The 11,264-nt window shown below is 68.0% G+C and overlaps 6 protein-coding genes across 6 annotated transcripts; 2 read left to right on the forward strand and 4 right to left on the reverse strand.

Annotated features, from left to right (window-relative positions):
• Positions 1 to 157: 157 nt before the first annotated feature.
• On the forward strand, positions 158 to 1,999 carry MICPUCDRAFT_46839 (uncharacterized protein; the record flags this gene model as incomplete). The annotated part of the gene is made up of 2 exons (XM_003056945.1): positions 158 to 455; positions 715 to 1,999. The coding sequence occupies 2 exons, from the start codon at positions 158 to 160 to the stop codon at positions 1,881 to 1,883; spliced, it is 1,467 nt and encodes a 488-aa protein (XP_003056991.1). The 3' UTR covers positions 1,884 to 1,999.
• A 159-nt stretch (positions 2,000 to 2,158) lies between these two features.
• On the reverse strand, positions 2,159 to 3,181 carry MICPUCDRAFT_32576 (uncharacterized protein; the record flags this gene model as incomplete). Its single annotated transcript, XM_003057421.1, has 1 exon — positions 2,159 to 3,181. One exon carries the CDS (start codon positions 3,179 to 3,181, stop codon positions 2,159 to 2,161), a length of 1,023 nt encoding a protein of 340 aa, XP_003057467.1.
• Positions 3,182 to 3,694: 513 nt separating this feature from the next.
• Positions 3,695 to 4,012, reverse strand: MICPUCDRAFT_56664 (uncharacterized protein; the record flags this gene model as incomplete). The annotated part of the gene is made up of 1 exon (XM_003057422.1): positions 3,695 to 4,012. The coding sequence occupies one exon, from the start codon at positions 4,010 to 4,012 to the stop codon at positions 3,695 to 3,697; it is 318 nt and encodes a 105-aa protein (XP_003057468.1).
• A 244-nt stretch (positions 4,013 to 4,256) lies between these two features.
• MICPUCDRAFT_56665 (uncharacterized protein) lies at positions 4,257 to 5,873 on the reverse strand (the record flags this gene model as incomplete). Its single annotated transcript, XM_003057423.1, has 1 exon — positions 4,257 to 5,873. The coding sequence occupies one exon, from the start codon at positions 5,871 to 5,873 to the stop codon at positions 4,257 to 4,259; it is 1,617 nt and encodes a 538-aa protein (XP_003057469.1).
• Positions 5,874 to 6,172: 299 nt separating this feature from the next.
• On the reverse strand, positions 6,173 to 8,048 carry MICPUCDRAFT_38971 (uncharacterized protein; the record flags this gene model as incomplete). The annotated part of the gene is made up of 2 exons (XM_003057424.1): positions 6,173 to 7,034; positions 7,129 to 8,048. The coding sequence occupies 2 exons, from the start codon at positions 8,046 to 8,048 to the stop codon at positions 6,173 to 6,175; spliced, it is 1,782 nt and encodes a 593-aa protein (XP_003057470.1).
• Positions 8,049 to 8,498: 450 nt separating this feature from the next.
• MICPUCDRAFT_32578 (uncharacterized protein) lies at positions 8,499 to 10,068 on the forward strand (the record flags this gene model as incomplete). Its single annotated transcript, XM_003056946.1, has 1 exon — positions 8,499 to 10,068. The coding sequence occupies exon 1, from the start codon at positions 8,677 to 8,679 to the stop codon at positions 10,066 to 10,068; it is 1,392 nt and encodes a 463-aa protein (XP_003056992.1). The 5' UTR covers positions 8,499 to 8,676.
• Positions 10,069 to 11,264: the final 1,196 nt, after the last annotated feature.

Raw genomic sequence — 11,264 nt, forward strand, 5'->3', positions numbered from 1 at the left:
TAGACCAGTTGCGCTAACTGATTCATACAAAAAAGCCATAGAGTACGAGTACGAAAAAAATCGTATGGAAGCGAAGTGGCTCACGTTCCGAACTGGACGACGTTTCGGGGTCACTCCAGGGTCGCGCGCGCCGGCGACGTCGCGGGAGGCGCCGACGATGGCGGACGCCGACGGCGCCGCGAAGCCCCGGCCCGGTCTGACGAACCGCAAGAACGCGGCGGCGGCGGCGGCGGCGACGACGACGACGACGACGACGACGGCCCCCCCGGACTCCCCGGAGCCGCGGTCGATGTCGCGCACGCCCAGCTTCACCTCGGACGTGATCGACGGCGGCTTCGCGTACCGCACGTGCGACAGCGGAAGCGCGTCGTCGCTCGCGTCGCTCGCGGAGGACGAGGTCGCGAAGTTCGTGAAGCCGGACCGGAAGCCGGAGAAGATCCCGCACAAGGCCACGGGTGCGTCCTCGCGTCGATCGCCGCGCGCTCGCGTCGTCCGATCCGTCGCGTCGGAGCGAGCGAGCGATCCGCCCGAGGAGGGAGATGAGATCTCGCGACGCGCGGCGTCGTCCGCATCTTTTCGGACGAGCCCGGTCTCGTCTCTCTCCCCGCCGAGGCAGGACCGTCGTCGCCCGTCGCTCACTCCGCGTCTCATCACTCCCCGCGCGCGCCGCTCACCGCGCGCTTCACTCGTTCAAACCACGCGCGCTCACCGCAGGGCTGCTGTTCTGGACGATGGTGATGTACGCGTGGTACCAGATTCTCGGCCTGCTGTTCATCCCGATCGGCGTCTACTTCGCCGTGCTCGCGTCGCCCGCGTTTTCCCCGAGCGCCAAGTTCGACTCGCACGCGGCGCAAGTCGGCATCGTCGTGATGATCTACGCGTTTCTCGTGAGCGCGCTGATCATCTGCCCGGTGTACTTCGTGGTGTGCGCGCACCCGTACGTCCGGTTAGCGTTCGTGGGGTACGTGTCGTGGTACGCGCTGGTGGACGCGAAGACGCCGATGAACGGCGGGCGGTTTCTGCCGTGGTTTCGGCGGCTTCCGTTCTGGGCGACGATGGCGGATTACTTCCCCGTGCGTCTGCACAAGAGCGTGGATCTTGATCCGAAGGGAAACTACCTGTTCGGGTACCACCCGCACGGGATCATCGGCGTCGGCGCGCTGATAACGTTCGCGACGAACGCGACCGGGTTCGAGCAGGCGTTTCCCGGGCTGGACCTGCGTTTGCTCACGCTCGCGTCGAATTTCTACTTGCCGTTCACGCGCGAGATCTTGCTCGCGATGGGCATCAACAGCGTGAAGAAAGAGAGCGTGGAGACGAACTTGACGCGCAGGCCCGGCGCGTCCGTCGCGATCGTCGTCGGCGGCGCCGCGGAGGCGCTCGACGCGCGGCCCGGATGGGCGGTGTTGACGCTCGCGAGGAGGAAGGGATTCGTGAAGCTCGCGATGAAGACGGGCGCGAGCTTGGTGCCGGTGTTCGCGTTCGGGGAGAACGACATCTTCGACCAGGTGGATAACCCGGACGGGTCGCCGCTCAGGCGGTTTCAGACGTGGACGAAGCAGCTCATAGGGGTGACGCCGCCGGCGTTTTACGGCAGGTCGCTCTCGAGAGGGATCATGCGGCGGATATTTCGGAGCGGCGCGGGGGTGATGCCGAAACGCGAGAGCATCGAGGTGGTCGTCGGGCATCCGATCAAGTGCCCGAAGATGGCCGAACCGAGCGTGAAACAGATAGACGAGTACCACCAAAAGTACATCAGCGCGTTGAAGGAGTTGTACGACACGCACCGGCGGTTGTTTCACAAGCTGAAGCGCGAGGGGAGCGAGGACGACCTCGCCGCGCGAATGAAGAGGATGCAGAGCTTGCGGTTCATAGACGAGTGAGGAGGAGGAGACGAGAGAGAATAAGAGAGCGAGAGGGGACAAACGACGAACGAAACGCGCGTGGTTTGCGACGAGGAGAGGTAAAAGTAATATGAACGCGAATAGAAGAACGAACGAATGATATAACACGCTCTTGTTCTGTTAGTAATATCTCTGGAGCGCGTCGACCGCCTTCGCCGCCGGCGCCTCGAGAGACCCGTTCGCTCCCCGCCGCTTCGCCTCGCTTCCTCCTCCGTTCCGTCCGTCCTTCAATCGCAGCACTCTCCTTCCTCGACTCACTTGGCGCCGGTGAACCTGAGGAGAATGCCGTCGTTCCCGAGGACGAACCCTTGCTTATTCGATTGAAACCGCACGCGGTACAAGTTCGCGGCGACGTTGTCCGTCCCGCGATCGCGCTTCCAGCTTTTCCCCGCGTCGTTCGACACGAACACGCTCCCCGACCCTCCGACGATCCAAAACTGCTTCCCGTCCGGGGTGTACGACAGGTCCAACAGACCAAACCCCCGGCTTCCGATGCGACCTTCGGAAAAGTCGTCGTCCTCCTCAGGCAAGGACGCGGTGTTCGAGAAGTAGATCCCGCCGCCGCGGGTGAGCTCCCAGATCCCCCCGTCCGGCCTCCACCCCATCGACTGCACCCGTCGTCCGCTCGAGCGGTTGTGCGGCTGCCAGTACGCCTGCCCCGGCGTCCACGTCATGTAAAAGTTCCCTCGCGAAGACAGCCCGAGGTACTCCCCGTCGGGGTTACGCGCGATCGTGGACAGCGTGCCGGTGTAGTAGGACGCGCCCTGCACGCCCGAGGACACGGTGCGGTTGAGCGTGGCGGAGATGGTCTCCTCCACCGCCGCCTTCCAGTTCCTCGCGGTGTCCGTGGTGAGGTAGATGGCGCCCTCGTCCGTCACGAGCTCCGCGACGCCGTTGTCGCTGACCGCGGTGATGAGGACGGGCGCGCCGGGGAGGCGCGGGGAGAGGCCGATGCGCTCCCAGTTGGCGCCGCCGTCGATCGTGTGCAGCAGGATCGCGGGCTTTCCGACGATCCAGCCCTCTTTGCCCTTGAACGTGATCGAGTTGAAGCGGTAGTTGACGTCCTCGTCGAACGCCGCGGTGATGGCCTTGAAGTCCCAGGTTTTACCGCCGTCGAACGTCTCTAAGATGGTCTGCCTCGTGCCGAGGAGGAAGCCGTGGTTCGGGTCGCCCTCCTCGAACGCGATGTCCAGGAGGATGATCCCGGGCTCGAGCGGAAGGTCCACCTGCTCCCAGAACTTGCTCACCTCCTCCGCTCTCGCGGGGCCCGAGGGCATGGCCGCGATCGCGGGCGCGGCGAGGGCGGCGAGGGACGCCTTGCCGAGATCGCGGCGGGTCACGCCGGCGGGGGGCTCCTCCGAGGACGCGGCCGCGACGACCCGCGCGCGCGAAGAAGACTTGCCGAGAGTGGCGGATTTGTGCGCGACGGCGACGCGCGCGCCCTCGAACGCGGACTTGCGCGTCGCGGCGGCGCGCGCGGGCGCGGCGACGCCGGCGGCGGTCGCGAGAGGCGTGTTGACGATCGCGGCCATCGTTTCGAGTGAAGTCGATCGACGTGCGTGCGTGGGACGCGGCGATGGGAGTGCCCGTCCGCGCCGGCGGTCGCGGAAGGAACCTTATCGGAAGGACACGTCGACGGCCAGTCGACGGCTTCGAAACGTTTCGATGGCCCTGAACGATCCATCATCTCGCCTGACCACGTTGCGCGTGCGGGGAAAAACGTATCGTACTCAGCTGTACTCGACTACTAAAATTTCGTTTTTTTCATCGCGCGCGGAAAAGTCAGAACGCTAAAAGTCTGGCGCGCGGTCCCCTCGCACGCGCGCGCTCGCGCCGCCGACGTCCTCAACCGCCGCCGAGTCCTCCTCGCGATCGAAGACCCCCGCGCGATCGTCGTCGGAGGAGGAGGAAAAACCGCCGAGGGGTCCCGCTGGCCCGCCGTCCGCGTCCGCGCGAGAGTCGCGCGGCGCCTCGAGCCCGACCTCCTCGCGCGGCGCCTCGAGCCCGACCTCCTCGCGCGGCGCCTCGAGCCCGACCTCCTCGCGCGGCGCCTCGAGCCCGACCTCCTCGCGCGCGTCCATCGCGTCGCGCGTCTTCTCGAACGCCATCTCCGACGGCGTCGTCGCGTCCCGCGGCGGCTCCTCCGGACCCGAGCGCGGGGGCTCCGCGGGAAATCTTAATCCTGATCCTTCCGGCGGCGCCTCGAACCGCGCGAACGACTCGCGCTCCTCAGGGCCGTTCTATACAAAGCGATGTCGGGGTGGAGTTCAAAGGCGTCAGTTGGCGTTGAAAGGCGTCGATGGCGGGGATTGAAAGCGAGGGGTGGGCGTAGAGAGACGCCGGCAAAAGTCCTTAAGGAACGGCGTTCACCACGCCGACGGGGTCGTATGGGAACCAGTGTATAGAACGCACCTCATCGAACGCGTTCATCGTCGTCGCTCCCTCCGGCGGTCCGGACGCCGCCTCTCCGCCGTCTCCGAGCCGGTAGTCTCCGTCTCCGCCGCGGGAGTCTTCTTCCCGCGTCCGCGTCGCGATCGCGGCGGAGCTCCGTTCGCGGTCTCGTTCGACTCCCGGCTCGGACGCGTCGTCGTCGCGGCGACCGCCGTCCCTCTCCTCCGGAGTCAGCGGCGGTTCCTCGACCGGCGGACGCGGCCGCTCCGGCGCTCGCGACGGCGGTCGCGACGCGGACGCGTCGTCGTCGTTTTTGCTCTTCGCGCCGCCGCCGCCGGACATCCCAGCGACGTCCTCGAGGGCGTTCCACTCTCTCTCGTCGAAGATCCCGACGTCCGACGCCGACGGCGCCGGCGCCGGCGCCGGCGCCGGCGCCGACGCGTCCCTCGACGTCTCCGGTCGTCGCCTCTCCTCCTTCCCCCCGCCGCCCATCTCCTCCTCCTCCCTCCGCCGCGCCTCGACGCCCTTCTCGTACTCCTCGCGCGCCGCCACATCCGTCGTCGCGCGCGCCAGGTCCTCCGCCTCGTGCCGCGCCCTTCGCTCCGCGTCCTCTCTCTCGTGCCTCTCGCGTCGTTCGTCGTCCTCGCGCGCGTGCCTCGCGGCTCTCTCCTCGTCCGTCTCCCCCGCGGCTTTCATTCGGTCGTCCTCCGCGTCGCGCTCGGCGGAGGTCGGCTCGTCGTCCGCGGGGAGCTTCTTCTTCGCGGCGACGGACGACGCCTCGAGGTCGTCGAGCGCGCCCGCGCTCAGCTTCTTCAACTTGTTCATCATCTTCATCTTCTTCTTCGCCGCCGCCGTCGCGTTCTTCGCGATCTCCTTCTCCTCTTCGTACTCTTCGTACCCTTCGTACCCCCCTTCGTACTCGTCCGAGTCGTCGTCGTCGTCGGCGGCGGCGGCGGCGGCGGCGGCGGCTCTCTTCGCCTTCGCCTTCGCCTTCGCTCTCTTCTCCTCCAACATCTCCGCGCGCAGCTCCGCTCGCAGCTCCTCGCGGCGCGCCTCGCGGTCGTCCCCCGTCTTCACCGCGCTCGCGGACGCGGGGCTCGGCGTCGTGCTCGCGGACGCGGGGCTCGGCGTCGTGCCCTTCTCCTGGACGATGAACGCGGCGCCGGCGCCGCCCATCTGCGTCTGCGCGATCGCGGCGACGGCGACGACGACGACGAGGAGCATCGCGCACAGCATCGTCCACGACTTCCACGAACACGAGGAGGAGGAGGAGGAGGAAGAGGAGGAGGAGGACGGCGATCCTCCGCCCGCTTCGTCCGCGCGCGATCCCGATCCCGGGGTCGCGGGCGTGGACGGCGAGGCGCCGCCGAAGATCGACGACGACGCCTCCGCGTCCTTCCGAGCCTTGAGCTTGACGAATTTGTCCACCGTCTCCACCTCGCTGAGGAGGTTCTCGAAGTTCGCCATGTCGTCGTTGCTGAAGAGAACCTTGCGGTAGTTGGGCGCCTTGTCCTTGCGCTTGCGGCTGTCGCCGCTGCCGTGCATGCGCGCGGCGATGGCGCTGTTTAGCGCGGCCATCGCGCTCGACCGCGTCCGCGCGCCCCTTCAGTGGCGAACCGATTCGACGCCGCGCCCTTTTCTCTCTCCTTGGGGCTCATCACAATGTGCAAACGTTTTTCACCCACCACTCGGTTTCAATGTTTGATCGCGTCCCCTTTCAACACCGATGAATTTCTTTTTTTCGTGCAGCGAGCCGCCCGCGGCGCGGGGCGGGGGATCGACCCGTCACAAACGCTCGCGCCTCGCGCCGTCGTCGCGCCGTCGAGCCGCGCGCGGCTCGACCGCGGCGTCATGGCGTCCGCGGGGTTGATCCCCTATCACCACACGACCGCCGCGGCCGCGCTGTCCGCGTACTTGGCGAGGTACGACGCGACCGGCGGCGCGACGACGGCGGAGGCGGCGTCGAACGCCGCGGCGTCGTCGTCGTCTCGCGACGCGTCCGACGCGTCGGACGCGGTCGTCGCGCGGACGCCCGCGCGGTCGGCCGGCGGCGAGCCGCGGGGAGGAGGGACGTCGACGCGCGAATCGCCGATATCCGCGGACCCGGCGACGCCCGCGGCGTTCGGCGCGATGACCGCGCGCGTCGACGATCTCTCGGTCGCGACGACGGACGACGCGGTGACGCGGCGAATGAACGAGCGGCTCACCGCGGGTCTGTACGTGAGCTCGCCGTATCGCCCGTCCGACCCGATCGCGGCGGCGCTGTCCAGAAGCGTCCTTGAGTGGGGCGGGTACGACGAGGACGAGCGCGGGGATCCGCGCGCGCTGACGACGACGAGGGCGGCGGCGTCGGACGACGACGACGACGACGACGACGACGACGACGACGACGAAGACGCGACGGCGACGACGAGCGTCGACGGCGACGACGCGCCGGTCTCCCCCGACGCGCTGAAAGCTGCGCGCGTGGACGAGATCCTCGCCGCGCTCGAGCTCGGGAACGCGTCTAAGGCGGAGCAGCTCGCGCGCGCGCGCCGCGGCGGCGGCGGCGGCGGCGGCTCCGCGCGCCGGCGCGTCGCCGCGGATCTGTCGTCCTCGCCTTCGATGTCGATATCGAGCGATGACGATAGCGATAGCGACAGCGACGACGCGTCGTTCTCGAGCGTTTCGCCCGTGAGCTCGGCAAGCGGGGAGGGAGAAGAGGGGACGGGCGCGACGACGGCGACGCGACGAGCGACGCTCGCGAAAGACATACAGTAGATTGATCGAATTAACCTTATTAGACGTCGACGACGACGTGAGACGGCGACGCGCGCCTCTTCTCTTATCTCACATGCACGCGCCATCTTCCTCGTCCGGCTTCCACACCTGAACGATCGCGAGCTCTTCCCCGCCGAAGTCGTGCGTTTCTACGAAAAAACGGCCAACACCGGAGCGTTTCGCGACCGCCTCCGCGTCCCCCGCGCTCAAGACGCTCTCGTCGAACCGCGCGTCCCTCAGCGTCTCGCCCGCGGTCTCGATCAACGCTCGAAGGCACTCCCCGGTCACGCCGTTCGACCTCGTCGCGACGAACACGCTCAGCGACCCGCACGCGCGCGCCAGCGCGAGCAGCCCGTCCGCGGTGACGCGCGCGCAGCCGGAGACGTCGAGCTCTTTCAGCCGCGCCGCGCCGCCGCCGTCGACGAACGCTCGCAACGCGTCGTCGTCGACGTCCGAGTCGGAGAGATCCGCGTGCGTCAGGTTCGCGCACCCGGCGGCGACCGCGGCCATCGCGTCGGCGGACACGCCGCGGCAGCCCTTCACGGAGAGGTGCCGCAGCTTCGGGCAGCCTTCGCGCGTCGCGGCGAGCGTGCTGGCGACGACGAGCCGCGGGTCCGGGTCCTGGTCCTGGTCCTGGTCCCCGCCGCCGGCTCCGGCGGCGGACAGGTCGAGCGACGGGCCGACGGACATCAGCCACGCGTCGACGTGCGAGGCCCAGTTCTTGCACACGGCGCGGCAGCGCGCGGCTTCGACCTGGGATGACGCGCAGGGCGGGGGGGGCGACGGTCGCGGTCGGCGCGGGGGGACGGAGACCCGAAACGGGCGACGACGAAAACGGCGCGCGCGATCGCTCGCGCGCGCCTGCCCGTTGGCGCTCGCGACCGCGAGGAGGATCGCGGTCCCGACGTCGAGGTTCGCGTCCGCGAACCCGGTGTCCGAACGCTCCGGGCACGCGATGGGACGCGTCGCGAGCGGCGGGTCGGGGGACGCCATGTCGAGCCGCGCGACGAAATGCGCCGCGCGGGAAGAGGAAACGGCGGGGTTCTGTTTCACGGACCTGCACCTGAGGACGACGACGGGAGCGGGACGATCACGAAGCGACGCCGCGCGCGCGCCGTCGCGTCGCGTCGCGCGGTCGCGTCGCGCGTTCGAGCGCGGGTTCGGTCGCGAAGACGCGGAGGCGGGCGGCGTCGTCGCGCGATACCGCGCGTCGGGGTGTCCCGCGCGGGCGTCGACCGGGGACGGCGCGGAGGCGGAGCGTCGGGGTGCCGCGGCGTTTGGTATTCGCAGACTGGGCTCGCCGAGGTTTTAGAGGTGGCCGCGCCGGCGCGAGAGCAGTGAATCCGAGCTGGTGGCTCGCAGGACCTGGAGGGGAAAAGAGCCGAGGAGGACGCCGACGGCGCGTCGCCGCATTGCGACGATCGCGCGCGCGCTGGCGTCTCCCCCGCGGGCGCGAGCTCGTCGGATCCCGGATCGGATCGGTCTTCGTCCTCGCGCCGCGGCGCGCGATCGGCTTGGGACGACGCGCTCGCGTCGCGCGCGCGCGAACGCGATCGAGCGTCGACGTCAGCGCCGTTGCAGGTTCGTCCGTCCGTCGTCGGTTTAAGTCGCGCGCGCGACGATGTGCCCGCCGAAGACGGACGGCCGATCGTCCCCGCGATCGCCGCTGACGCGCAGCAAATCCTCCGCGGAGGCGCTCGACGCCAAGGACGCGTCGACCGCGCCCGTCGATCTCAAAACGCTCGAGCCGCACGAGCTCGCGGCGACGTTCGAGACGCGATGGGTGCGCGTGGAGGACGTCGAGTACGACGTCACAAACTTCAAACACCCGGGAGGCAGCGTGATATTCTACATGCTCGCGAACACGGGCGCGGACGCCACGGAGGCGTTCAAGGAGTTCCACATGCGATCGCTTAAGGCGTGGAAGATGCTCAGAGCGCTGCCGTCGCGCCCCGCGGAGATCAAACGCAGCGAGAGCGAGGACGCGCCGATGTTGGAGGATTTCGCGCGGTGGCGCGCGGAGCTCGAACGCGACGGGTTCTTTAAGCCCTCGATAACGCACGTCGCGTATCGGTTACTCGAGCTCCTCGCGACCTTCGCCCTCGGCACCGCCCTCATGTACGCCGGGTACCCGATCATCGCGTCCGTCGTGTACGGCGCGTTCTTCGGCGCTCGGTGCGGTTGGGTCCAGCACGAGGGCGGGCACAACTCGCTCACGGGGTCCGTCTACGTCGACAAGCGCCTCCAAGCGATGACGTGCGGGTTCGGGCTGTCCACGAGCGGGGAGATGTGGAACCAGATGCACAATAAGCACCACGCGACGCCGCAGAAAGTGAGGCACGACATGGACCTGGACACGACCCCCGCGGTGGCGTTTTTTAACACCGCCGTGGAGGACAACCGGCCGAGGGGGTTCTCCCGCGCGTGGGCTCGGCTTCAGGCGTGGACGTTCGTCCCGGTGACCTCCGGGCTGCTCGTCCAGGCGTTCTGGATCTACGTCCTGCACCCGCGGCAGGTGTTGCGAAAGAAGAACTACGAGGAGGCGTCGTGGATGCTCGTCTCTCACGTCGTCAGGACCGCGGTGATTAAACTCGCGACGGGGTACTCGTGGCCCGTCGCGTACTGGTGGTTCACCTTCGGCAACTGGATCGCGTACATGTACCTCTTCGCGCACTTCTCCACGAGCCACACGCACCTCCCGGTCGTGCCCTCGGATAAGCACCTGAGCTGGGTGAACTACGCGGTCGATCACACCGTGGACATCGACCCGTCGCGCGGGTACGTGAACTGGTTGATGGGATATCTGAACTGCCAGGTCATTCATCACCTGTTCCCGGACATGCCGCAGTTTCGCCAGCCGGAGGTGAGCCGGCGGTTCGTCCCGTTCGCGAAGAAGTGGGGGCTGAACTACAAGGTGCTGTCCTATTACGGCGCCTGGAAGGCGACGTTCTCGAACTTGGATAAGGTCGGGCAGCACTACTACGTCAACGGCAAGGCGGAGAAGGCGCACTGATCGGAGAGCCGATCGTTCGCGCCCATTCTTTTAGACTCTCTTTACGCACTCTCATTACAGCACGCACGCGACGCGAGGTCACGTCGGTCTTACACCGGCGCGCTTGTAACGCGCCATCGATCACAACATCCTAAAACAACTTCACTTCTTCTCGCTCAACTCGCGCGGTGCGCGTACTGATACGCGTTCACCCCCGCGCGGATCTCCTCCTCCGTGCGCCCGCGGTACCCCACGCGCTCGCCCTCGACCCAGCCGTCGTGCCACCCGCGCTCCCTCATGCGTTGCTTCAACCCGACGGCGTGAAAGTACCCGATGCGATTGTCAAAGTCGTCCAGCTCCGCGAGGCTCTCTCGGACCTCCGCCTTCGTCTCCCTCGCGAGCCCAGCCTCCCTCTTCCCGCGTCCCCCGCGAATCTCGCCCTCGCCGACGCCGACGATCGTCCGCGAGTGATCGACAAAGTACGAGCGAAAGGTGTCGTGCGGACGATACGTCAGCCCTCGCGCGTCGTCGAGCGACTCGGCGCGCTCGTCCTCCTCCTCCTCCCACACCGCGCGCGGCCTCACTTCCGGCTCCGACGGCTCCGGGGCGGTCCCTAACACCTTCAGCGCGGGCACGAACGACGACTCCGCGAGCTGCGTGGCGTACAGCGTCGCGTTCTCCGCGAGTTTCGCGACTCTCGCCTCTTTGATTCGCTCGCGCATGCGCGATCGACGCTCCTCGATCTTCTCGCGCTCCTCGAGGATGACGCTCACGCGCTCGGCCTCGATCGTCGCGTTCGTGGCCTCGTACGCGAGCGCGCGCCGTTTTTGATGCGCGTTCAACCCCTCGGTCTCGTACGAGTAATGGTCGCACAGGACCTTCGGGTCCGTCGTCTGGATGATCGCGTGCTCGCGTCGGAACTCGCGCGCGTGAAGAGGCTCGAATTCCGACAGCTTCTTCAGCCGACGCTTCGTCGCGAGGTACGCGTCCATCCCGAACGGCTCCCGGGACCCGGTCACCTCGAACGCGCTCGCTCCCGTGCCGTCGAGGACGCCGCCGCGTCCGCTCGTGCTCGCGTCGATCGGGCTCGAGACGCGGTCGAGGCTGCCCTTTCCTTTTCCGATCCCGATCTGGTTCTGGCTCGCCGGCCGATTCGGGGTCGCGAGCGGCGACGCCGCGCCGCTCACCGGGCTCGTGCGCGGGGACGGGTAGAACGT

Source organism: Micromonas pusilla, assembly GCF_000151265.4.
Source record: "Micromonas pusilla CCMP1545 genomic scaffold MICPUCscaffold_3, whole genome shotgun sequence".
NCBI lineage: Eukaryota > Viridiplantae > Chlorophyta > Mamiellophyceae > Mamiellales > Mamiellaceae > Micromonas > Micromonas pusilla.